At 43.5% G+C, this 26,937-nt stretch overlaps 2 protein-coding genes and 1 long non-coding RNA gene across 5 annotated transcripts in view; 2 read left to right on the forward strand and 1 right to left on the reverse strand.

The window, feature by feature from the left end:
* The window catches only part of SLC35D2 (solute carrier family 35 member D2), a 32,329-nt gene extending 12,306 nt beyond the window's left edge, over window positions 1–20,023 (forward strand). For both annotated transcript variants that reach the window (XM_084834097.1, XM_084834096.1), the window contains 9 exons: window positions 474–541; window positions 5,344–5,415; window positions 8,565–8,633; window positions 11,182–11,284; window positions 12,350–12,442; window positions 14,591–14,658; window positions 15,630–15,708; window positions 16,515–16,597; window positions 16,696–20,023. In XM_084834097.1, the coding sequence (XP_084690223.1) occupies window positions 474–541; window positions 5,344–5,415; window positions 8,565–8,633; window positions 11,182–11,284; window positions 12,350–12,442; window positions 14,591–14,658; window positions 15,630–15,708; window positions 16,515–16,597; window positions 16,696–16,798 (738 nt within the window). In that variant the 3' untranslated portion in view covers window positions 16,799–20,023. The remainder of the gene's footprint in view (window positions 1–473; window positions 542–5,343; window positions 5,416–8,564; window positions 8,634–11,181; window positions 11,285–12,349; window positions 12,443–14,590; window positions 14,659–15,629; window positions 15,709–16,514; window positions 16,598–16,695) is intronic.
* Window positions 449–26,152, reverse strand: LOC146352471 (uncharacterized). The gene is made up of 7 exons (XR_014787741.1): window positions 25,804–26,152; window positions 22,730–23,056; window positions 20,985–21,072; window positions 19,467–19,546; window positions 7,341–7,481; window positions 6,817–6,895; window positions 449–2,407 (listed from the first exon to the last, which is right to left on the reverse strand). It is a non-coding gene; the product is annotated as an uncharacterized LOC146352471 (long non-coding RNA).
* HSD17B3 (hydroxysteroid 17-beta dehydrogenase 3) overlaps window positions 24,022–26,937 on the forward strand; it is a 36,252-nt gene continuing 33,336 nt past the window's right edge. Inside the window, exon 1 of one of the 2 annotated variants that reach the window (XM_084834093.1) lies at window positions 24,022–24,308. In XM_084834093.1, coding sequence (XP_084690219.1) covers window positions 24,062–24,308 — 247 coding nt within the window. In that variant the 5' untranslated portion in view covers window positions 24,022–24,061. Of the gene's footprint in view, window positions 24,309–24,393; window positions 24,576–26,937 lie in introns of those variants that run through there. The other variant, XM_084834094.1, reaches the window with a different exon arrangement.

The following is a 26,937-nucleotide window of genomic DNA, read 5'->3' on the forward strand; positions in this document are numbered from 1 at the left end:
CTCTTTTTGAGTTGGTTAGGGTTAACCAATCGTAGTTTGTTAGGATGGCTGCATTCGCACATTACGATAGCCCATTTTACGACGCACATTTACTCAGAAGTGGAAGCTATTTCTGAGTAAACGTGTAATCATCATGTTGGCCTGAGTGTATTCAATCTTTATAGCTGCCTTCACTGTGCCCTCATTTTAGGCTCAGCCAGAGCCAAAATTGTGACAAGTGTAAGTAGGTATGACACCATAATTTCCCCCTATTATGTTTCTGAATAATCAATGATCAGTGTGCTTATATTGAAATAAATAGGGTCATGGGAATGTACCTGGCTATGAAAAGGGGTGCAAAGTTCAAAAGTGGTAAACATTTATAAAGTTTGCTGCTGCTGGAGGGTAGTGGGTTGCATGAATTAACCTGAATGGATTCCTTCCACAGTAGACAAAAGAGGCTCAATCTGAATGGTGCACTCATTTTATTGCAGCTGTTTCCACTTCCTCTGATTTATGTTGGAAATCACATAAGTGGATTATCAAGCACAAGCAAGCTAAGGTACAATAAAAGCTGGGTTGTTGCCAGACAGTTTGGTTTTTATTTAGTTCTTGTAAGTAAAAAGTTTGAGACTTTTGTAGTTGGAGAATATCAGTGCTGTGCTGCCTTTGTGCTGCCCAAGAATTTGAATGGGAGTTATATTACTACACCCAGCCTTTGCTTTGGAAATTCCAGCGTGTAAAATTGGTTTACGAGCTAGATGCTGCATTTATAAGGGATTAGTACCTTTTGCTCATTGAGAAAGGATGAAACCAGTCGTTCTGCCTTCTCTCCATGTGTTTTGTCATTTTCTTCCTCTCCTTTTAATGAGTGCCACCCTGTGGATTAAATCCAATGTTGTGCTAGCAGAAGTCTGCTAGCGTAGTGGGACTTTCTCCCTCTCTCCTCCCCCTGCAGCCCTCTGTGCCACCCAAAAATCTGCTCCAGAGGACCTCCCAACCTCCAGAGCAGATTTTTTTTTTGGGGGGGGGGATACATGTATATCCCCTTTCCAGTCCCACTGATGGAAGTGGTTCCTTCAGCAAAATGACATTGGATATAACCCTGGGTTCGATTTATATATGCAGAAACCCATATAGGTGATATGGTGGGCCATTTGTGGGAGCGGTTGTGCTGATATAGTTAAAATCTGCTGGAACTGTGTGGACAGTCCATCACCTGGGAGTAGTTCAATGCTTTACATGGCAATTGTATTTGACTCAAGTACACCAGTCTTACCCCGGTGTGTAGTAAATATCTATAGGACAAAGGACAGGTGTGCACCTATAAACAACTGCATGAGTGCATCAGGAAGCCATAACCCAACCAGGACTCTCAGGCATGCAGACGTGAACATCTGTCATTTCCCACTTGGTGTATTTGCGGAGGGAAACACTGCTGTACCACTGCAAATATTATTGCTGTGTAAAGGCTGAAACTGCTCTTCTGCAAATGGCTGCAGCATTGTTCACTACCTTGAGCTACATTTTTGATGGAAAGGTGGGATATAAATAAAATAGAATAAAATGGCTTGCCAAATGGAGCATCACCCCAGTAGTTGTGCCATGTATGTGGCCACACACATGGATCACTACATGTATGAATCTGGCGCTTGTAGAATGGATTACCAGTCCAAGAATGAAATGTTGACTCATAATCAAGAAAACTGGGGTGAGGGGGAGTGTTGGTTCTTTTGTTTGTTTTGTTTCCTTTTTTTTTGCCTCTCTTTATTTTATTTTTTAAAAAAGAAAAACAAAACACAACAACAACATAAACACACAATACACATACACTAAAATATCTCTTAAGTTTTTAAGATATCCACCTTAGGCTCCCCTTACACAGCAAATGCTCATTATTATTCTCTAGTTCTTATCTTAATTGTATATCATACATTGAGTTCACAGACATTATCTCATTTCTCTCCTAATTTTAACAACAACAAAAGAGAATTAACCATCTCAAAGTTCAAAATCCACATACATAGATATCGTTTTTCTCTATTTCTTGTACAAATTCTATAAAAGGTTTCCAATCTAACATAAATTTAGTTGTTGATCCTTCTTTAATTGTAATAGTAAGTTTTGCCATCTCTGCCAGCTCCATCATTTTCATGATCCACTCGCTCACAACTGGTATTGTTTCATCTTCCATTTTTGTGCATACAATAACCTTGCAGCTGTGGTCTTGTAGAGAAAGAGGGTTCCCCCTTCTCTTTTACGTGTTTATCTGTTAGTCCCAATAAAAAAAGTTTCTGGCTTTAATTCTATAGTAGACTTTAATATTCTTTGAGCTAAAGACTGTATTCGTTTCCAAAATGTTTTAGCTTTTTTACAAGTCCACCATAAATGATAAAACGTTCCCTCTTGATCTTGTTTGTTTTGTTTCCTGAGGGACCAGAAATGAGACAAAAAAGTAGAGGCTTTGGAAAGACACCCCCCCCCGAAAAGAACAAGATGAAGACTTTGAACACTTCCCACTCTCCCCCCCCCCCGCCCGAAAGGTTATTTTAGGGTAATGTTTTAAACAGTATCATTACTTTTGCCTTTGGGGCCTTAGAAAGTTGAGAATAAAATGTCAGACATTGACCAGGTTCACATATAATGGCACATCGTGGATTAATTAACCAACCATTTGCCATGCACAGTCGGGAGCAAACAAGTGCGCTGCCTCCTGCGCACTCCTTGCGTCCACTTTTAATCAACAAACTATGATCAGCCAGATCGTAGGTTGTGAGTGTGACGTGAAGCCAGAGCACTGGGTTGTTCAGCGGCTAAATAACCTAGCGGTTAATTCAAACAATGAACCATGGGTTAACCACAGGTGTGTTTAGCGCCTGAACAACACAGTGCTCTGGGTTCACGTGTCATACAACCTACGATCCGACCAGTTGTGGATTGTTGATTAAAAGAAGACATGAGGAACACACGGGAGGCAGCGCCTCACTCACTCCCACTTGTGCATGGGTCACTGAGTTTGTATTAAACTTAGAAAAGCTATGTTTGGATTTTTAAAAACATATTAGCATAGTTGATGTCTTAGTTTGCAGTCCTGTGCACACTTACTTGGGAGCAAGCCCATTGAACACAATGGGACTTATTTCTGAGTAAGCATGTCTAGAGATGTGAAGGCCCAGAAAAATTGGGGGAAAACCTGTTTTTTTTTTTCTCGTGAGGACTGTTTTTGTTTTTGTCTGAAAAATTGAACGGCTTTGGATTATGAAATATTTTCTTTTAGAATTTAAGACAAAGTGTTTATATATTGTTACCCAGCCTTTACTCCCCGCAAAATGATTTTTAAAAATTATCTAATAAGAACACTTTTATAGAAAGATTAAAGATGTAAAATGTCTGGAAATAATGAAGCCATGAAGAAAAAGTGTGTTTTTAATCTTTTCTTTAAGCTTCCCAGCATAATTACTTCTTCCATTCTTTATTAAAATAATTGATCTAAAGTATATTTTACTGATAGATATTTATGCTTAGTTTCCCAACATGTGAGTAGAATCACCATTGTGTATTCTTGACAGTAAATGTGCATTCTTGACAGTTTGGGTTTTGTTCTGTAGAGTCCTGTGTTTCTGGGCTTGTTCTGGCTAGATGCTGTAGCAGTCAATTAATGTAGTTCTAATCTAAAACCCACATGTGAAAAAAAAACACTGTAGGTTATCCAGCTACTGTCACCAGATGCGACAGAACAGCATGTGGGTTATCCCACCTATGTTTCTTTTTTTAAATTAACTTTGAGGCTTGGGTCTATAGAACTCACTGCCACAGTTTTTAATAAAGTTCTCTGTTAGGCCTCACCACTTGGAAATGCTATCTCAGTTATAAAACTTTTCACCTATTGCCACTAGAATAAACCCTCTCTACCTAAAAGAAACTCGGTAGCCTGGTTCCTATGGCTTAGGCATGGGGTTAACACTACCACTAGAGGCAACTTTTAAAATTAACAAAAAATAAGATGTTCCTTAATGGAAATTATTTACAAAAGTGAATAAAATGTCACTATACAAATAGTAGGTTGAGATTGCTTAAAGGATCTTACATTAAATATGGTTGCCTACCATTCCTAAGCCGAGTCTTTCCTGGCTTAATAAAATCTCATCAGCTCTTCCTTCAGATCAGATTTCCCTAAGCTCCACCCCACAAACAGGAACAAGTTTAGGAATTTCCCTAAACTTCCTTACAAATAGGAATAGGTGCTGTACATCAGTCTTCCTCTGCCTCCAGTTCTTCCTGCTTCCTTTGGCGTCTAGGATGATTCAGATGTTTCAGGAACTACTTGCTGATGTTCCCTCTGGTAAGACATTGAATAGGAACCTAAACTATCTTATGTATATCTTGGTTTGCTCATAAAATTATCATGTTTGGTACATTAAATGTAAAAGTACAGTTTATTCAGACAATAATACAAATGTACTGCATTTACTTAAAAAAATTAAATATGATAATTTAAAGATCAAACCAAGTTACAGAAGGACTGCTTTATGTTCCTAAAGCAGCCCTCCCCAACCTGGTGCCCTCCAGATGTTTTGGACTGCAGTGCCTAGCATTCTGGACCATTGGCCATGCTGCTTGAGGCTGATGGGAGCTAAAGTCCAAAATACCTTGAGGGCACCAGGTTGGGGAAGGTGGTCCTAAAGCAACAAAGGGCACAATCCCATGCATATTTAAACAGTAGAAAGTCCTACAACTCCCAGCATTCCCCAGCCAGCATAACTATGCTGGCTGGAGAATGCTGGGAGTTGTAGGATTTTCGTATGTGTAAACATGCATAGGATTGTGCCCAAAGTGACTTTAGATCTGTAAAACAACACTAAAAAAAAGTATTGCTTAACATTTCCAACTTTTTCAGGGGGAAAACAGGAAAAATGTTTTGTTTTCCCCACGGCCTCAAAATTTCCAGAACTTTTACATCTCCAAGCATGGATGGGGTTGTGCTGCTCATCCCCAATGGTGATTACGATCTGAACTGGCCCACAGAACCTCTGCCAGTGGCTCTCCTGATGCCTCGGCCTGTAATAACTAGCAATGGATGGAAGGCAACAAATCATGTAATGTGTATTACAGAGTCAGAATCTGAAGATACGCTTTTTCAAAATTTTCACTTCCAATTCTTCTGTTGTCTTATTGGCCTTTGGTGTCAGACTGACATTTGGCCGAGGGAGAGGCTGAGAATTTGTTCAGGCACATTCTTAATGCCAGTCTAAATTGAGGATGAACTCATTAATGAAAGCAGATAAGCATTAATAAAAGGGTTTGCAACGGACATGACCCGTAATCAGTCTCTCTCTCTCTCTCTCTCTCTCTCTGAAAATACAGTCTGCCAATGTTTACAGTCCTTAGGAAGTTTACCATTCCACTTACATTGCTGCTGGAAGTTATTATACTTGGGTGAGTATTTGCATCCCATTTTTGAAATACCACTGCAGCCTCTTGGATGAAATAATGTTCTTGTGGTATCTGTTCAGAATGCATGACTGGGTGGTGCTTGTTGACTAAGAGAATTTGCAGACAATATTTGGGTTCCTTGGAAATTTGTTGGCTTTGAAACAGACATGGTTAAATCTGTGAACATTCAAAACTTGCAACCAGAGAATTGGGTGGCTAGTTAAACTCAATATGTGAAATTCACCCCCTCCCCAATACTCCCAGTGGTTTCTTGGCCCTTGTTCCTCCCTTGGGGTTGCCAGGTCACAATACTGAAATGACAGCAGAAGTTGCAATTGTAAGAATTCATCTCCTACACAACCCTAAAAGGACTCTGTGAATCTAGACCTAGTAAACCTCTCCCCCTTTCCCCAATTTTCCAAACCTCCCTTATCTTCCCACATACTTCTTGCCACTATTCCTGATGTGACGTTTTGATCAAGCCCAACCTTCTCCATGTCCCCACCACCCTTTGTTTTCCTGACTTTCAGCTGGCTACCCACTTTGTTCCACTTCCTTTAGCTACCTTGCCTCTTGGCTAGCCTCCCTCATACTCAAGTTTCTCTATCTCCTGTACACAGGTCCTCCTCAATGTCCTGCTTCTTCTGTCCTTTTCCTCATGCTTCTTTCTAGAACCTTCGCTCAGGTTCGTGTTTCTCAGTTCATTGCCTAGACTGCATCCTTCGTTCAGCCATGTTGTCTGGGCTTCCTGTCTTTTAGGTCCTCTATAGGACCCTTTAGCACTTCCCAGTCATCATCCTACCTATAATGCTTCCCCTGTCCTTAAGGCCTCTGAGAGATGTTAATGCCTACCAAACCGGCAATTCTCCCTTGCCTCACAGAGTTTGGATTGCAAACATTTTTTGTTCCCTGAGCATTTGGATGTTTGTGAACATTGTACAATCACACAGTTCAGGCAATATATGATGGAGGCTTTACTGCTGCAAGCACAATGCAATACAGATTACAAGATTACTTTGGTCTGATTCCTTAATATGGGGTTGTTTATGAAGGGATTTTTTTTTCTGTTACCATCCCAAGACAAATGAGTTCCACTTGCATAATAGGGAAAATAGGATCTCACCTTTCCTATGAAGCATCAGGCACTGCCACAAGCTGAAATCAGTGGAATTGTGTACAGGTTTGGGATGTAAGTGCAGTGGATGTATTATTGGGAGACGACTTTTTTTCCTTGTTCAGACTTTTGTAGTGGGGAAAATATAATTTCAACTCAAAATTACTGTGCATTACAAGAAGGTGTGGTAAAATGTATTAGCAATGTTCTAGTTCTCTGCTAAACTGTAAATAGGTCTAAAAAGCTCTAGGAACAGAATATTCAGGATTTTACATATACCATTGTCTTACCTTAAGCATTCATTGTCTTCTGCTGGGGGTGTTGAACCACTGTCAGCGCTAGGGCCAAATTCTGTTTCAAAGAAACTGTCTGGGGAGGGAGACCCAAAAGCAAAAGGGGTAAGACCAAAAATACCAGCATCTTTTAGCTTAAAGCTCTTACCGCCACTAACTAAGCCTTAGGAGAGGCATTTCAACCTTTTAGAATGGGAAAGAATTGTACAAAAGCCAGGAAACCCCCAAACAAATGCTGGTTGCAGGGAAAGGGGGTGGGGCCAGGGGGAAAGGGGGTGGCTGTCTGGTGGACCCTGGATGGCTGGATTGGGATCTCAGGTGGGCCAAATTGGGACCACAGGTAGGCCAGATTTGCACCCCTGGTCTACGGCGAGTAAATAAGGCTGCGATCTGGCAGAGAATTACCTGAGAGTACGTCCTATTGAACTCGGTAGTACTTACTTCTGAGTAGATATGTATGCGATTACACTGTAGGATACAAATGCCTCAGTCTGGAGGTGCACATCCACTTCAGTACATACCTAGAGCTTTTGTTTGTCTCGGCTGTCTCATTCCCAACTGTGTGGCTGGAGTGATCCCCTTTTTTTTTAAGTGAAGAGGGTAGCGTTGTGGGTGAGGTTCCTCCATGTAGCCATTGCAGCTTATGCTCCAATAACTCTGCTCTGAAAGGGATCAAAAGCAGATACTGGCTTTGATTGACTCATTAGTCAAACAGAATGGCAGCATAGGAACCTATCTTGTACTGAGTCAGGCCATTGGTCCCAGGGCTGGCCCAGGGCATTGTGCTGCCTGAGGTGAAGAACAAGATGGCACCCCCTCCCAATCCATGTACAAAAGCCAACTTGACTAGCAGATGAATCTTACTTCAGTACTAGAGATGGAACATCTTTCACCACAGGATCTGAAGGCAGCAGGATAGCTTAGGAGACGCAGGGCAAGCCATGCGGCCCACAGCTCTCTCCGACACTTTCCTGCCACCTTCCAGCATCTGCCACCACTCTGACTAATGGTAGGGCTGGCCCTGATTGAGTTCAGTATTGCCTAGAATGATTGTTAAGGGTTTCAGACAGGGGTCTTTCCCAACCCTATTTGGAGATGTCAGGGATTGAACCTGAGGCCTTCTGCATACAAAGCAGGTGTTCTACCTCTAAGCCAGGGGTGTTAAATCTCTTTCAGCCCGGGGGCCAAATTTGGTTTTGAAGAATCTCTCAGGAGCCACATTCCAGTAGTGGAAGGAGCCAAAGGGAGAAATACTAGGAATACCAAAAATACCAATATACTTTAGCTTAAAACTCTCACTGCCAGTAATTCAGCTTTAGGAGAGACATTGCAACCTTTTAAAATGAGGGAAAAACAGCATAAGTGCCAGGAACCACCAAATGATTTGCAGTTCAGGGGAAAGGGTGGGGCCTGGGGAAGTGGTTGTGGCCCTCTGGGGAATCCCAGAGGGTTGGATTGGGACCCAAGGCAGGCTGGCTATGGCCTGTACGCCTGAGGTTCAACAGCCCTGCTCTAAGCTACGGATCTTCCTAAAGGAAGTTTCCAAATCCTTTAGGATAAAAAGATTACATCCTCATTCACAGCTGCTGAAGATGAGCAAGGAAAAGAAATAAGCCTAACTATTTTGCCTAATTCTGGTACATCACAAACCAGTAAAATTGTTTCAGATAGGTGTCCAGTTTGTTGATTACCCTAATTCCTGAATATAAACTTTGTGGGGTCAATTATATCATTTATCTTTACAGGAAGCGCTATCCGCTGAGCATTATCATCAGTGTGTTTGCAATCATCCTGGGAGCTTTCATAGCAGCAGGGTAAGATTTTAAACGGCTTCCTTTCGGTCACATCTCCATTTCATGAGCGTGCCTAAAGAACAACTTTGCTTTGTAGGAGACTGTTACAAGGATTAGCATAGGAAATTGATATTGTCAACTGTTCTGCAGTCCTCTAGATCAGGGGTGGGCTGAAACTGGATCTCCAGAGATTTTGGACTTCACCTCCTAGAAACCCCTGCCAGCGTGACCAGTGGTCAGAAATGCTGAGAGTGGAAATCCAAAACATCTAGGGAACTACTTTCTGCTCATCCCTGCTCTAAATCAGTGATGGGCAAGGTATGACCCTCCAAATCTTTTGGCCTACAACTCCCATCATCCCTCACCATTTGCTATACTGGCTAAGGGTGATGGAAGCTGTAGGCCAAAACATCTGGAAAGCTACAAGTTGTTCACCCCAGCTCTAGGCAATTGAGATGACTGTGATCTTGAATTCACAACAAAATGTCCCAAAGTGAAGAAAAAGAAACTAACAAGTAGCCAAAATTATTTCCTTAGTATAAATGCAAATTAAAAACATTTACATGAAGTTACTTGATATGTGTGCTTAATTTTGGTTGCACATAAGCCTTTCAGAATTTGGAAGTGGGGGCAGTTACTCCGTTTTTGTCACTTACAGAGGGAAGTGGGTTGGCAATCACTGAATCAATATGGCCTTAATCAATTGCTAATCATACTGATATCCCACTGAAAATAGCACTTTCTTAACTGTGTGCTGGATGTGACCTAGCAGTGTAGAGGCAGCAGACAGTAATAGTGGATCATCAGGAGAACTCTAATCTTTACAAAATGAACAATAGTCCCTGCCAAACAAAGTTAGTCTTTTTCTTTATAACATCAAGAGCTAGAAATATGCACTTTTTTAAAAAGCAAGCGCTCTAGTGGAAATTACTGTATTCTCCTTTGTTGTCAATATTCCATGGTTTGTGGTGACCTCACTGAGGTTTCCAGTGCCAAATGACCACTCTAAATTGAGTATTCTTAAGATTATGACTATGATCCAAAGAGCTATTTTAGGTGCACCCTCAACCATGGGTGTCCCCAGTGGAATTTTTGACTTACTTTCCTTTGAATGGCAGACTGCTTCCCCCATGCTATATCAAAAACTGCTTATTAAACCACCCCCAGTTTCAAAAGAGGGGCTGGTGTTGGAGAAACACAAGTCCAAGCCTCCCTTGGGTGGTTCAGACTTACTGACCAGGTTTGTGTGACATGGTGGGTGATCATGGATTAATTAACCCAAGTTTACCCACAGTGTATATGGGGCGCATGTGGCCGCCATTTTGAATATGCAACCTCCAATCGGGGTAATTAGTAGTTGGGTTAAGTGTGCATTGTGTAACCCTTGAATAACCCACAGTGGCCAGTTTTGCATGACATGCCTCAACCCCTGTTCACCATTTTGAATATGCAACCTCCAGTTGGGGTCATTAGTAGTTGGATTAAGTGTGAGTTGTTTAACCCTTGATTATCCCACAATGGCTGCGTTCACACATTATACCACAACCCCGATTGCCCCCATTGGAGATCACATATTCAAAATGGCAGCCACATGCGTCCCACATGCGCCGGCGCTAATCATGGGTTAATTAACCCACGATAAGCTTCTGCGTCATGTGAACTGGCCCTTTGTGGAGTTCTTTGAATCCCCAGGGCTATGAAGGATTGAAATAAATTTCAAAAACTAAGTTTAGTTTTAGTGGGATCAAGCTTGCCACCATACTGCATTTCATGTACATGCAAAATGGCAAAGAAAAAACAGTAAGCTAAAAATAAGCATGTGCTGGCTCTCCTTAGCAAAGTATTTCTTAGTTTGCTATCTTTCATTGACTCTTGCATTTTTGGTGGGGGTGGGGGTGGGGATTTCCCAAGCAACATAAATTGTTTTTTTTCCTCTATGTCACCAAAAAGGTTGAAGATAATTGTGTTGTGGGGAGAGTTGTCTCAGACCTAAGGGAAGATTGAAAGCAACAGAAGTCCCAGTCAAAACACTGAGAACTTTCACTATACAAGCCTCTGTTGAAATGAACAAGGGTTATCCAGCTTGTAGCACTTGTTAAGATTCCACTCATGGGCATTTCCTGTCTGTCTCTCCTCTGAGAATTAGTGTGATCATAGTTGGGGGTTCTGCTGAACAGTGAAGTCATTATTAGAGAAGTTGCCAGGAATTAATCGGAGCGAGTGCTGAGCAAAATGTCAACGGGAATGCAGCAACTGTTCTATTCCTTGTGTTGTGTCTTTGCTGCTGGCTTCCCCAAGCTGGGTGTCCTCCAGCTGTGTTGGACTTCAACTCCCATTATCCCTACCCAGCATGGCCATCGGCTGCTCTGCCTGTGGATGATGGGGGTTGTAAAACCCAGCTTGAGGATGTCCACTTTACTGCTGTGAATGCTAGAACTTGCTGTTTGTGTGCCCGAGTTTGTAATATGAAAATGGTTTGGGGAGCTAACAGAGTACATGGCCATGCAAAGACTGACCTGCCTGTTATGGCCCTTTGAATTCTTTCATGCCTGCTTATTCTCTCTTCCAGATCAGATCTAGCTTTCAGCCTGAACGGCTACATTTCTGTTTTGCTGAATGATGTCTTCACAGCGGCAAATGGTGTTTACACAAAACAAAAAATTGACCCCAAGGTAACTGTATAGGGATTTGATTTCTTCTTACTTTGCACTTTCAACAAACAAATCATTATCTTTGTTCTCCCATTTTATAAATATGTTCATAGACACCCTTACCCAGGACTAGAAAAAAATATTTTTAAGCCAGCTTCAATATTTTTTAGGTGCCATCCCTGCAAAGGGCTGATGTTCTTAATGACAAAAATGAGCCTAATGTGAGAATTTTAATTTTATTACATATTTGTAAACCACCTTTCAGCCATAAAGCTCTTAAGGACGCAGTCCTATCGAGATAGGTGGCTGCCTCCGAATGCGGAAGCGACCACCTATCCTAAGCAGGGCAAGAGAAGCATGGAGGGGATCGTTCCTTCTGTGCTTCTCCTGCCCTGCTTTTTCAGCTAGACAGCTGATTGCGGCTGTCTAGCTGCAGGAAGGTGGAGTGGGGGAGGAAGCTGCCAGATGACACACTGGATGTGTCATACACGTGGCTATGCCCGCCCTGGAACACCCCCAGCCACGCCCCTCTCCGGCCGCTGCACGGTCCTCTTGCGAGCACGGAGGGAGGCAGCGCGGAAGTGGGAAGTCGGTTTTCCAGGAACTCCAAGGTCGCTTCCCGGAAAACAGCATATCCTATGGCCGTCTAGCTACTGTCTAGCAGCCATAGGATTGCTCTCTCTGGCTTTCAGCCATAAGGCTCTTACTGGTAGTTTGAGAATTTATTTGGTGTGTTTATAACAGATTTCCCCATCATCCACCCTTCTGCCTCCTCAAAAATCTGATTTTACGGTCATCCTGCTCTAGTTCTTCTGAGCCATTTGCTATCGCACCGTCTGCCAGGTTTAGCCTGTGTGGAGATTCCTTTGGATAAGGAAAAGACCCACATTATACATGCTCCCACCCATCTAGATGAAGCTCCATATATGCTTATTGCAGCAGTGTGTATTCCAGCATCTTCAGGCATTGTAATCTGATGAATTGGTTTCTATCTCTGCTGCCGGTAAGTGTTTAAATATTCAGTCATCCAGTGGATATTAACTGATTTTTAACCAGCTTGTCAACAGATGTGTCTGTTTTATACAGGAGCTGGGAAAATATGGAGTCATTTTTTATAATGCCTGTTTTATGGTAATTCCTACAGTTCTCATAAGCGTCTTCACTGGAGACTTCCAACAGGTAAGCAGCACTTCTAGACAGTTCGGGGTTAGTATACGACAATCATTGGCTCGGCTTCTAGAATTTTGTTCCTTGAATGGGAGGAGCTTCTGTTAATGGAAGGGGCTCTTCTGCACATGGAGCAAAAACTTGGGATCCACGCCCCAGGAAAGTGGCCAGGCTCATCTCTATTTTGTGTGAGTTTACAAAAGGACGGAGTTCCACAACTGCATAACAGCCACGTAAGAACATAAGAAGAACTATGCTGAATCCGACCAAAGGGCCATCTAGTCCAGCATTCCATTCAGATAGTGGCCACAAGCTGTTGACCAGGAACCCACAAGCAGGACATGAATGCAAGGGCAGCCTCCTACCCATGTTCCCCAGCAACTGGTATACTCACTGAGGCAGTGAGCCTCACCAGGACCAGAGGCTCACTGCCTCTTGTCCTGGAGGTAGTACATAGCCATCAGGACTAGTAGCCATTGATAGCCTCCTGCTCCAGGAATTTGTCTAACCCCCTTTTAAAGCGATCCAAATTGGTGGCCATCACTATGCCTTGTGGTAGTGAATTCCATAGTTTAACTATGCGCTGTGTGAAGAAGGACTTCCTTTTATCTGTCCTGAATCTCCCACCAATCAACTTCATGGGATGACCTCAGGTTCTAGCATTTTGAGAGAGGGAGAACAATGTTTCCCTATCCACATTCTTCACACCATGCATAATTTTGTACACCTCTACCATGGTTTGTTTTATGCACCCTCATTATGCAGAGTTGGTGCGCAGTCCTATCAACTCCAGGAATAGGACTGAGATATTAGGGAGATACACACATTCTGAATGCATATCTGGAAGAGAAACCTTGCTATAGACTTAGGGATGTACGAAACTCACTTACCTTTTCGCGGATTGATTCGTGGTGGGAGGGGAGGTGCTCCGTCCCTCCCCCCGGAATCCTCGACAGGGGGGGGGAGGCGGTCCTGTTCTCCCCCCCGGAATCCTGCCCAGCCGGCTCTGCGGAGCAGCCGGCCAGAGCTGTCCGCAGCCGGATTTCCGGGCGTGGATGGGCTGGTGCGGACGCAAATGGCGGCCGCCGTAGCGGTCGCCATTTGCGTCCAGCCAGGCTGCCATGATAGGCTACATAAGTATTTACGTAGCCTATCATGGCTAACCCCTCCCCCAAAAAACCAGCGTATGCAAATGGCAGTGGCTACGGCGGCCGCCATTTGCATTCCCTATTTCTCGCCGTTCTAGCCTACGTAAATATTTACATAGGCTAGAACGCTGAAAAATAGGGAACGCAAATGGCGGCTGCCATAGCCGCCATTTGCGTATGCTGGGTTTTTGCGGGGGGGGGGTAGCTGTGATAGGCTACTTACGTAGCCTATCACAGCTGCAAGGATGGCAATGGCGGCTGCAGCAGCCCGGCTGCGGCCGGCCGGGAGACCAGCCACCGGAACCGCCGCCGCTGAATCCGCCCCAAGTAAGTTCCATCCCGGGGGGATTCTGTGGGGGGGCAGGAGGCCGTTCTGCCACGGATTCTGGATTCTTTAGAATCCGGCCTCACTGGAATCCGTGGCGGATAGCTACAGTGATCTGTTCATGGAGGTCTTAAGGAGCAGGCCATCAGATCCATATTGATGAGAAATAATATACAAAAGAGCCTGGCAGTGAAAATTAGAACAAGCACACCAGCGTGATTTTAAAAACAAATCAGATTTATGTATTATTTATTCAAAGCATTTTGATCCTGCTCTTCAGCCAGGCTCTCTTCAGGCAGCTTACAAAGCTCAGAAAGAAGACAACCCCACTCGCAGGCTTACAGTCCAAGAGACGTGACACAAAAGGAAAGGGGATTGAGAGGGAGAAGGAAAAAAGCAATTTGAGGCATTAGATCCTTAGTTGCAAAGTTGAACAGGTCATGGAGTTGGATCTAAACTCAATGAAAGCTGCTCCTCCTGCTCGCAACTGCTACTGCTGCTTCCTCTTTCTCCAGTGGCTTCAGCAGTACCAGTTGCTAGCAGGAGGGAGTGGGAGAGGCTTTCTGCTGGAGGAGAATCCAGGCACAATGGATAGATGCTTCAGTCTCATCTTTTTCTTAAATTTAATGATTAGACTATCTCTTCTCAATACAATATACCTAAAAGGAATACTCTTTATTTTTATAGGCCACCGATTTCAACCAGTGGACAAATATTTTATTTATCTTTCAATTTCTTCTTTCCTGTTTACTGGGGTAAGGAATCTTGGACAAGTAAGGAGGTAATGTCTGACATGTTTTTGCATGTTGGCTATCCAGTCCTGGCCCGCGTATATAGCCAGCACAATGAGATAACAGCCAATAACCACAGCAACACCAAAAAAAAGAAAAGAGACCCAGTTGGTTCAGACAATGTGCTTATTGTCCAACCTTCTCTAAGGCGCCAGTACATTCTGAGAATTACTCTTTATCAAGGAACCGATAAAACTATTAGTTTCTTTCTCAAAAAGTGTTGCCCTTCCTTGCACCAAAGTACACGAATGGTTATGGGGGATCCAGAGCAATTCCCCTCACTAATTTGTCACTGATTCACCACATTTAAGTCATGGGGCAATTTCTGATAGTCCACACAAGACTCTGCCTGGGTTCACACAACATGATAACCCACACTCAGTGGTTGAGGTGGGGTTGTCATTGAACTGTGGGTTGTTTTGAACTGTGGATTATCGTGTTGTCTGAACCCAGCCATGCTAACAAACAATGGCTTGTTAACCATGAGCAACGCACAGTTCACGTCCCAACAACAAACCATGGGTTCTCAAGATGGCTTGTTCAAGAAAAATAAGCCACCCAGTGGAAAATGCACTGGGTTCAGACAACACAATAGCCCACAGTTCAGTGACAACCTATGGTTCAACGACAACCCACACTCAACCCATACTCTAGCACTAGGTATGGGTTATCATGTTGTGAAAATGGTAAGAGTCAGTATGGGCAGTGAAGTCCACATGGACACAATTTTCATTTGCAGATTTTTATACAGGTTTCCAGATTCAGCTTTGTTGAGATTACACTGGGGCTGTTTAAAATATACACTGCGGACATCAATTATGTCTAGTGGACATCAGTGTGGAATTATGGTGCTTGGGCTGCAATCCAATGCATGCTTGCTTGTGGGGACGGGGAGTGCAAAGAATAAGGCTGTGAGATATATTTCTCTATGTTAGGTTTCTTCTGATATATGCTACAGTCCTCTGCAGCCATTATAATTCTGCCCTCACCACCACAGTGGTTGGTGCTATAAAGGTAAGTGAACCAAGGGGAATTTGTGTTGGGTGACAGTGTCAGAACTAGCTATGGAAGTCATTCAAGTTATCCTGGGTCTTGATTACGGTTTCAACTTCTAGAACAGAAACACGGTTTTCTTGATTGCAGGGCCTTTTAAAACATTTCCTAACATGAGGACTAAGTGCTTATAAAAATGTGAAGGTTCCTATGTTTCTAAAGGAAGCGAAGAGTGTCATAATGGAGACTGGATATTATCTGTCGACTGTGTGGGCATAACTGTGCAGTTCATAGCCCTATGTTACTTATGGAACAGTTATTGTCTTTAATTTCTTCAAGAAGTCCATGGGTTGGATACATATTTAGCCACGTGCAATTGGGCTGATGGAAGTGGCCTTACCTGCCCCTTCCTCCCCATGGCAGCCCCTCCAGCTCTGTAAAAATGCTACACAGAGAGTCAGGCGACCCTGCCAAATGGGATGAGTGCTGGTTCAAGAGAAGTGTTGGCGGGAGGGGGATCTCTGAAAATTGGGCAGAGACACCTATATCAGTAGAGCCCTTCCATCAACAGAAGGCAGATCTTGGATCCAACTCCATAAGCCTTATCAAATGGAGGCAGATTCCCCACATGTTATTCTGCTCTGTGCATATGGCATTCTCCATCATCTACTAGCCTGGAACCCACATATTATTTACAGTTCATCAGAATGAGTTCAGAATAGTTTCTTCATTGTTTGTCATTCTTATCTTGTAGGAGGGGGGCACAGCATGTCTAAAAGCAGAGTGATACTAAGAGACCAAGTAAACACACCACTCTTTGTTTACAGAATGTGTCCATTGCTTATATTGGAATGCTGGTGGGTGGAGACTATGTCTTTTCCATGTTGAACTTCATTGGGCTCAATATCTGGTGAGTAGGGTTTTGAACGTATGAATGCAAATTCACATGGAGGACAGTTAACATAGTTTCCTGACTGTGTGTGTGTGTTCTCTGCTCTCCTTCTTTAGCATGGCAGGAGGGCTGAGGTACTCATTTCTGGCAATCCGAGGACTGGACAGTTCCAAATGCCCTACAGATGAAGAAAAAGCGATGACAGATGCCAAGAGCTAGCAGAGGCATGAGAAGCTGCACAGGTGCCAGCTCTTCTAGAAGTCAGACGGACTTCTGCAGAAAAGGGTATGGAAGGGAAGTTCTACCTCATCTCGCATTGTGGCCCCTGTGGTGCCATATGCCAAGTCCTGTTTCCAGGCAGAAGGTGACAGCTCCAAAGCCATGGACTGCAGATGTGTTTGACTCTTGAAACACCAAGACTGATTGCAGTAGATTCTAGACTCCCCCCAAAATGTATGGCAGGGTTTGGCAATTTCTTATTTGTCCACTGAAAATCTTTGCAATCCAATTCTCCTCACTCACTTTTATACAGTCTAAGCTTCCATTTCAACATGATCTCATGAATGTCCCCACGCCAGCTTTGTGGGTGCACCGGGCTCCCATGTTATCTGCAGCCCGCTGCGGCATTGGATTTCCTGGGGATTAAATGTGCTGAATGGGCTCATCTGATACCAAATATTTGTGGTGCCTATGTGCCTTAAGAACAACAGGCTTCCACAGGCTTCAGTGGTTTGCATCCTCGCTTCTGCATTCAGAGTTCTCTCATGGAACAGGCCTTTCCTGGTGTCCCCTTGTAGCCGAGCCTCTTGCAGACTCCAAAAAGCCACTCCAGAGGATTGGGGAGCCCTCTGGAATGGCATGGGGCATGGTGCAGGGGGGGGCTGCAGCGGGAAGAGAGGATCAGTAAAAATTGGGGGAACCCCTCCCCCGGCTTTCCACTTGTGCAACAGCCCCTTTTGGATCCAAGCCAGCGCGTTTGAAAAAGGGCTTTCCTTCTTACAGTATCAATCCTGCTGTTTTATTCTCCCAGTGAAGCCACTGGCTTCAGCCCAATCAAAATATGCTTCTGTCACCTTTTCCTGTCACAGCTGGACCATTCAAGTTTCTGCTGCTGGATTAACTGAGATAAAGCAATGAATAACCAATGGAGCATGAAAGATGACGGAAGATGCAGTGCTGCACAAGCCCCTTAAAATGCCTCTCCAAACACTTTTCCCTGTTAAAAACTGTAAAGTGTGCAATCTTTGCAGCTTGGGGATGCAAAGGTGCAGAATCTTAGACTGCAGAACGTTCTTAACAAGTGGGTAAAGTGTTACAGGTTGAGGTGGCTTGTCGTTTGCGGAGCTTGAAGTGACGACAAAAGCCTCAGTTGGGGCACTTGGGTTTTGTTTAAGCTCTGTGCTAGCCTCCCCCAACCTGATGCCCTCCAGTGGTTTTGGACTTCAACTCCCAGCATTCCTGACCATTGGCCACACTGGCTGGGGCTGATGGGAGGTGAAGTCCAAAACAGCGGGGTGGGGGTGGCACCAGAAGCTTGAGGAAGGCTGTTCTATGCTCTGGCTAGAGTTCATAAATGCAAGGGGTGGAGGTCAGCCAACTACAGTCTAGAGATGCAGAATATAAGAGCACGAATATTCCAGTGCAGAGTTCCTCTCTGGCAATTCGGACAGTTGAGGTCATGCCCTTTGTGTCGTATGTTGAAGTGCAGCCTTGCCTCCTGGTTCTGGAAAAGACCCACTTGTGCAAGGTGCCAGCTTCATTTTGACCCCCCCCCCCCTTGTACTTTAGGCATTTCTGTCTAGGCTGGGATTCAGAGGGCATGGCGCTCACACACTTAAAGCACTTTTCTGTGCGTGGGAATTTTGCCATTTTCCCCTTTCTGCCTGCAGTCCTTTGCAATGCATACGAGGTCTTGCCACCCGCTCAAGTGTCTAGTTGGAAAAGGATCCTGAAAATCCCCAGCACTCATTTGGCCCTTTAGAATCTACCTAGTTCACAGCAGCTGCTCAGTCTCCATACACTAAATTTGTCTGAATCGATTAAGATAAAGGCCCTAACCTGTACAGCCGATGTGTATTCACTGCTGCCCTGTGGATGCTTGCAGATGCACTCCTATCGCTCTCAGTCAAAAGGCATGGGGCAGCTATTCCAGCTTTGCTTCCTTAACAGATTTTTTTTCTAGTAAAGAAAAGCATGGAAGAAGCGATGAGAAAACACAGGCTACAAACAGAAGACGGCACCATCTGAACAGCCCTGCGAATAAGGCAGGGGGATTGCACAATAAAACCCTCATCTGGAAGCAGCCAGTGTCTCCTCCTGCGTCTCCTTCGTAACAGTTAGTTAACCAAGACATGCAAAGCGGCCTTGTGTTTAGCTTTTCCCCAGCCCCTGGTCTGTTTCATTGGTGGCTTGTAGGGTGGAGAAGTGCTGGGCGCAATGGTCTCATGCCACACATGTAAACACCTCCAGGGACTTCTTGTAGAGGCTGCAGCTATGCATCCCCTATAATGTGGAGTAGGGTCCAAGGAAAATAGAGCACAATGTTTTTTCCTTAGAGAAGTTTTAGTCACATTCCGATTAGGGTCGAGAAGCTAAAAGGCCAGAAGTGAAACTTTTTGGTACTAATAAACAGAAACATGTTTTTTGGATAGCAATCAACAATTTCAGCCTTTTTAACAACCCTCTTGTTTTTATGTTTGGTTTTTGTTTGTTTCTTACTTTCTGTAGGGGCTATTCTGCACCAATTGCTTCTTTTACCTCCATTTCCAGAAATTCCCAAACTCAGAATTGATACATTCATATAAACAGAGGCATATAGCCTAGTACAGTATTCTGTCCAAGCTGGGATGTAGGTATTAAATGCACAGAGTCTCCTTCAAATACTCACCATTCCTTGTGCATGGGTAGCGCAGTTGGATCTAGTTCCCACCAGGTTCTGGATCCTTGTTGCAAATGATTTCAGCATGTCTAGCTTGGAAACATTTTTCTTATTATTTCATTCAACCAGAACCCTTTCTCTTACAAAACCCAAAGTTTGGAGCAAGGAGTACATTGTAATCGAAGCAAGTGGAAGGCATTGTAATAGTTTTCGTTAATAGATTTAAGACAATCACGTCTTCAGTGTCTGTCATAGTCCTCCCTGAGCAATGCAAATATACTGGAGGAGTGGGCTATAAATAGTTCAAATAAATATTTAAATATTGTGGCAAATACTAACCAGAGAAATGAAACATCCCTGTATTTGAAAGCACCTAGCTATCTATTTCTGTAATAGGTGGTTAGGAGTGTGGTATAACTTTTGTAAAGCATGGAAATAAGATGAGTTCCATTTACAACTTGTTTGTGTTTGTAATTAAAATGTTCATTGTGTTTTTTTCATGATTTGTAATAATATAAAAACAAGAACAATAAAAGGATATAAGATCTATACATCTCTAAAACACCAGAGAAGTATTTATTTTTAATTGAAGAAGAAACAAAATGTAGCAATGACCCCTCTTTCATGTATTAGCCCTTGATGTGACTCATGTGCGAATATTGCTATAGTCAAATCCCCCTCGGAGGCCTTGCTCTGTTACCTTCCTTCCCTGCCATTTGAAGTTTGGTGGTAGGTAGATAAGACATGGTCTGTTTGATTGCAATGATCTACCTGGCTGTTTTTTCTTTCCTTTTTTCTTTTTCTTTTTTTGCTGGGTGACTGGTATTTTTGTCTGTGTGCTTAGTTGTTCCTGTTGTAATTTGTTTGTTTTTAATTCTGTGTGTGTGTATATAGGGTGTGTGTATATAGATAGTATAGATGTAGATATATTTACCCTGTTCTTAATTACTATTAGCTGACTGGGATATCCATGGAAAGAAAATTATAATTAATTTTAATTAATACACATATCTTCTTTATAGTAGGGGAGTGACTTATTTTCCTACTGAAGTATCATCAAAGTCCTTTAGACATTTTCATAAAATTTGACACCATTTTGCTCTGTAATGAGTTAGTCCTATTTTGTTAATACCCTGATAAAGTGTCTGGCCGGTGCACAACTGAGAACATAGGGTAATAATGTATTTCAGTATAAATGATAAGTTGTTCAATAACCATCACTGAATGATCAGCATAGAACAATTAGGTGCCTCATTCTTCATAGGCATGGGAACACGGATCTGCACATCGAGTTTTGTTACCCATGTAAGTTTCCCCATCCATTTCAAAGGGTTCCACTTATTTCATTCATTGATTGCATTTCTAAACTGACCAATACCCAAAGCTCCCTGGGCAGTTTACAAAGATTGAAACCATGACAATATAGTAATATAAAAGCATTCACATAGAAACATAAAACAATTTTATAGGTTCAGCAATAAAAATCCCAGGACCCATTAAAAAACCTTATCATATACTGTCAAATACCTGGGAGCAGAGGAAAACCTTGACCTGGTATCAGAAAACGGAGAATGTTGATGGCAGGCACACCTCGATGTCATAATCTGCACAAATTCTGGAAACCACCAAATGATAGGTGGTTAGGGGGAAGGGTGGAGCCAAGGAAAGGGGCATGATGCTCTGGGGAACTCCAGAGGGCCCGATTTGGCCCACGGGCCTAAGGTTCTACACCATTGGTTTAAAGCCTTTCCCCCTGCAGCATTCGCCTGACCTAAATTGCCTGCATCCAAACCTGCTATTTGCTGTTTGGGAGAAATCTTCCAAGAACCAGTCCCATCTCGTACCTTATGATTTTCCATGTGGGGAAAATAGCAGCTGGGGTGTGTGTGTCAATAAGGAAAGTGCCACACTCTCTTGCACAGCATTGCAGGGCCAGCCTAATGCCACCCCTTTCCTGGGGCTGCTTTTAATTTCTTAAAACACACACAACGTGGGAGATCTGATCATGGATCTCCCAATGTCTCATCTAGTCGTTTGCGCCCCCCCTCCTGTCAGCTTACCAGACAGGGCAGGCAGGCAGCAGTGCTTTGCCTGGTGCTGAGAGCGCCAGGCAAAGCTGCTGCAGCCAGTGTGGCGTAGTGGTTAGAGTTTTGGACTGGGAGTTAGGAGATCCAGGTTCTAATCCCCATTCGGCCATGAAACTCCCTGGGTAATTTTGGGCCAGTCACTGACTCTCAGCCTAATCTCCCTCACAGGGTTGTTGTGAGGGTTCAAATGGAGATTCCTTGCAAAGGGAGAAAATGTGGGACATAAATATAAACAAAATAATTCTTCTACAATGCTTCTAGACCCAAATGTAGCAAGACCCAGACCAAACCTGGCACTTCTTTTCATGGTGCCAGGCTGAGCACTGCTGCCTTAAAAAATTTTTTAAACTGGAACAAGAAGAAAGGGTGGCGGGGGGGGGGGTGTTGGTTAGTGGCCTCAGCCATAGTGGGCCCATTCGCCTGGGTATTTGCCCCACCATGCTGGGTGCTGACTCTGATCCTGGGAGAAGCAATCAGTGGCAGTAGCAGACTGCTGGATTCCATTCTCCCCTTCTACCTTTCTCCAGAACAGATGACTGGTGGTAGCGATGGGCAAATCTTCCCATTTCAGTTCCACTCCGTTTCTTTTTTTTTTTGGCCTCTGGTACCATTTTTTAAAAAGACGTCTGCAAAAATGTGTATGCGTTATGGGTGTGGACTTCCATTCCTAATATATGAATTTGGGGGCATGCGGCACCTAATGTGGCACCAGTGCACCCTCGGACACCTTTCTTGGAGCCTGCCAAGGTTCCCTCGCCTTCCTACTGTACACTTTTATTATTTTAAATAGCAAAATACCTTACTGGAAGCTGGAATTGCTTCAGAGCAAAGTGAGGGCCTCTAGCTGCTCCCATCATCTTTTCCCACAAATGCCTCTGGGCCACATGTGGAACTCAGAGACATTCTTGGGAAATGAAGGTGGCAGGCGGCGGCAGGCTGATGCTGTCATCTGCACCATGCCCAGGACAGTTTCTCAAATTGCCAAATGTCCCCACAGACCAAAAAGGTTGACTCCCACGGCCCGAATGTGTGCATAGTTTTGAATGGAGAACTGTATCTCAAAATTCTGAAAAGTAAATTTCGGTGTAAAACTATGTCACAGTTAACCATTGGTTCACAAAGCGAGAACTTGGCCAATTTTCATTTAAAAAAAAAACTGAGATGGAACAAATGTTTCACTCATACCTAATTGGTGGTATTAAACACAAAGAGCTCGATTCGTTCCAAGGTGCCTTTTTCAGGTGCCTTGAAGCACAGCAGGATTTCTAGTTGTCAGCTATGGCAGGAGAAAAATCTCTTGTGGATCCAGCCTGGGTGAGGCATCCTCCATTCTGCTTTATGCTATATCTTTTCCATTCCAGGGAGGTGGACGGTGTTCTTGCTGTTTCTAGAGGTGGCAGTAGGTCTGTACCAGAGCCTTTGGGGGCTGCATAATAACATGCTTGGACAGATCATGTTGAATCTTGGATGGCCCCAGTCTCCAGGGAGGGTGAAAGAGCCCTGTAATGAGTCCTGTGTTCACAAGGAGAATTAGTTTTATCACACATTGAAATGGCACAAGAATTTGTACAATGAGGCTGTATGGTACAGTGGTTAGCATGTCAGACTAGGAGAAGGGAGACCCAGATTCAAATCTCCACTCAGCCTTGATGCTCAAAGGATGACCTTGGGCCAGTCACCCCTTCCCAGCCTAACCTACCTCACACGGTTGTTGTGGGGATAAAATCAGGAGTGGGGGAAGAATTATTGTGTGCCACCCTGAGCCCTTGGAGGAAAGGCGAGATTATACACACACACACACACACACACGTTGCAATCCTATGCTCATTTAAATAGGGGTAAGCCCTATTGAACACAATGGGATTCACTTTTGAGTGGACATGTATAGGATTGCACTGTGAGTTCACTAGCTACGTGGTCCTGCCACATAGACAACAGACACTTCGGTAGCTGTCTACGAACATCTTGAATAAGTGTAGGGGTATTCCTAAGCAGGGTTTTGTGACAAATCCAGCTTTGAGCTCAAGGAGCCAGTAGAGTCCAAAAGGCAATCTATTTACCCTTACGCTCAAAGGCAAGATCATCCTGCAAATCAGCCAACATAACATCAGCCCAGCCTTTCCTGGCCTGGTGCCCCCTGGATGTATTGGACCAGAGCTCCCATCATCCCCAGCCAGCATGGCTCTGATGGCTGGGGATGATGGGGAGTTGTAGTCCAACACATCTTGAAGGCACCATGTTGGGGAAAGCTTATCTAGACCACAATGTCTTTGCTGAGAATGAGCACCTCTGTTTATCTAAACAAACCCAGACATTTTAGCTCCTAGGCATTCTCTTGAAGACAATGGCATATCATCAGCTTGGCTCCAGAGCTCATATCTGGTTTGTGTGCTGTTATTATTGTCCTGCAGTTCACATCTCTGGGCCAAGAAAACCATTCTGTTATAACTCCTTGTGCACTCTGCGGGGAAGAATTCACATGACTCAAGAGTTCATGATTAAACAGGCTGCTTTTTCATGCTTGGGTGTTGTGCCAGAACTCAGAAAATGCAGTCCATCGGAAGGGATAGAGCAGCAATACCTTGTCTGAGCTCATTGCATCTACTCGTGATGGGGGACTTCCAGCAGCAGCTCCTTGCTCTCCTCGGGGGCATTGTTTGTCTGGTTTTTGTGGTGAAATGCTTTCGGTTTTTGAAGTATTTCTTCCCACGTATATGGAGTCCTTTGCCTCAGTCTTTTTTTCGGTCAATGGGAGATTGGGCAGGTAAAGGAACTTCCCTTAATCTTTTATTGCTATGGTGTGATGTGATGTGATGTGATGTGATGCAGAACTGCAGCAGATCAGTGGCAGAGCAGGTGCTTTGTATACTTTGCATAGCAGATTCGATCCCTGGTATCTCCAGTTAGGGCTGGAAAAGCCCCCTGCCTGAAACTCTGGAGAGACACTGCCAGTCAGTGGAGTCAATAGTAAGCAGATGGACTGCTGGACCGCCTTGGTATAAGACAGGTTTCTATGTCCCTACAATGCATGGCAAGTATATGAATTCAGCAATGCCCCCCCCCCCCCGGCGCTTTTATTGTAAAGGATATCAAACTCTTCCCCTTTCACTTTTTAAAAAAAAATCCAGATTGTTCAAAATTGGGATTAATCAATATTTAAAATGGAAACATAATTAGAACTGGTGTTGCAATGGTGGACATTCATTTGTAAATGTATATGTTTTTTAATCTAATATAGCCACAAATCCTCCATCTTGCAAAAACAGAACACTTGACCTTTCATGGGTATTTTTTGTTTCATTCCAGTATGATTTTGTAATTGTCTTCAGTTTGTAGTTGCAAGAGAATTTGCTATTATAAAGGGTTTTTCAGACTTGAACCTGCAGCGCAATCCTAAGCCTGTTACTGGGATGCAAGTTCCTATCAGCCCAGTGGGGCTTTCTCCTTGGTAAGCGTACATAGAATTGCTGCCATTCTTCCAAGGCTCATGACAGCTGAAGTGCCATAGCATTTTTTCATAAAGGAAATACCACCCTCTACACCTTTATTATTTCTCTTTTTAAAAACAAACAACCTACTCTTATTAGTAGGTGCTAGCATGGTGTAGTAGTGAGAGTGTTGGACTGGGAGCCAGGAGATCCCGGTTCTCGTCCCCGCTCAGCCATGGAAGCTCACTGGGTGACTTTGGACCAGTCACAGACTCTCAGCCCAACCTACCTCACAGGGCTGTTGTTGTGAGGATAAAATGGAGAGGAGGAGGATAATGTAAGCCACCTTGGGTTCCTTGGAAGAGGGAAACAATTATATTTATATTTATAATTATGCAATTATAAATATTGCATTTTTTATAAATGCAATAAATACATTAAAATAAATTAGCATATTTATTAATTTAGCATTATTTTTAGGCCATCTTTAAGGGTGAAACCCTCTCATATCCTCTTGAAAGAAAGCCAATTCAAAGATATCCTTGATAAATTTCAGCAGAAACATACAAAGACAATCATTCTGAAAAGAAATTAAGGCTGCAGTCCTATACACGCTTAATTGAAAATAAGCCATATCAAACACACTGGGATTTACTTCTGGGTAAACATGCATAATATTGTGCTGTAAGGCTGCACACCCCTATACCTGCTTCCTCAGGAGTAAACAACATTGGACTCAAAGTACCATTGAACTCACTGAAGCTTACTTTTGATTAAAGCAGAATAGGGTCACACTTCAAATAAGAGAAAGTGTTGCCTCATTTGTCTTACCTTCAAGCCCTCCAAATGCGCCAAGAGGGTACAGCTCAGCTGTTCCCATAGTCTTTAAGGCATCCTGCTAGGAGTCATATAGGCTCTGTCCTTCAGCTGGTAGATTTAGACGCAGGTTATAATTCAGAGAGCTCCTTTTTGGTATGCATCAGGGCTGTGCATATTACAAAGGTACCTTCTCCTATCCTGCTTCCCAGCAGCAGTTTCCCTGTTTTACTCCATGAAATGGCTTATCAAGCAGTTTGATTTTTTTTAAAAAAAATGTATTACATTTATATGTCACCTTTTCTTCTTCGTGGTCTCTGTGCACCACACAGATGGGCTCTGCGCCTGCACAAAGCCTCGATTCAGGAAACTTCTATAGCTGAGGAATTTTGGCAGGAACCCTTCCCCCACCATTGCACTGTGCAGGCTCCAGCGGGTTTCCGCCCGATCCCCAAGTTCCAAGGAGACCGCCCCTTGCAAGGCACCCGAGGTGGCTTACATGATCCTCCTTATCCTCTCCAGTTTATCCTCACAACAACCCTATGAGGTAGGTTAGGCTAAGGGTCAGTGACTGGTCCAAAGTCACCCAGTGAGCTTCATGGCCAAGTGGGGATGAGCACCTACGTCTCCCAAGTCCCAGTCCATCACTCTAACCACTACATCACACTGGCTCTCCAGTGTGTCATAGAGTCATAGATTCAGTTTTTAAGGATTTAATATGTAAGCTTGGCCCTAACTTGTTTGTACTAAACTCAGATTTCAGTTTAAGTCTTGTTAGCTGTAGATTGGTTGTTGCTTTTTAAAAAGATAACTTGCTATAATGGAAACTAAAAGAAAATTAAACTTCCAATTAAAAAAAATAAAAATAAAATCACAGCTTGGATCCTAAGACTTCGTTTGCAATTATATACCCACTTTCCTGGGAGTAAGTTCCATTGATGTCCGTGGCACTTCCTTCTGAGGAGACATGTATAGGATTGCACTTTTGGGGAAGTTCATGTTCTTGAGTAAATGTTGGTGCCTAAGTCTATACAACCCAGGATGTTTTTCTTCACCCACCAAGGTGGATATAAATTGATGATAAAAATAATAAAAAATGGGCTTGTTTGCTAGTTAACCTAAGCTGGTTCGTGGGAGAAAAAGTTTCTC

Source organism: Heloderma suspectum, chromosome 2 (genome assembly GCF_057233095.1).
Source record: "Heloderma suspectum isolate Gila_16-S chromosome 2, 16-S_ref, whole genome shotgun sequence".
Lineage (NCBI taxonomy): Eukaryota > Metazoa > Chordata > Lepidosauria > Squamata > Helodermatidae > Heloderma > Heloderma suspectum.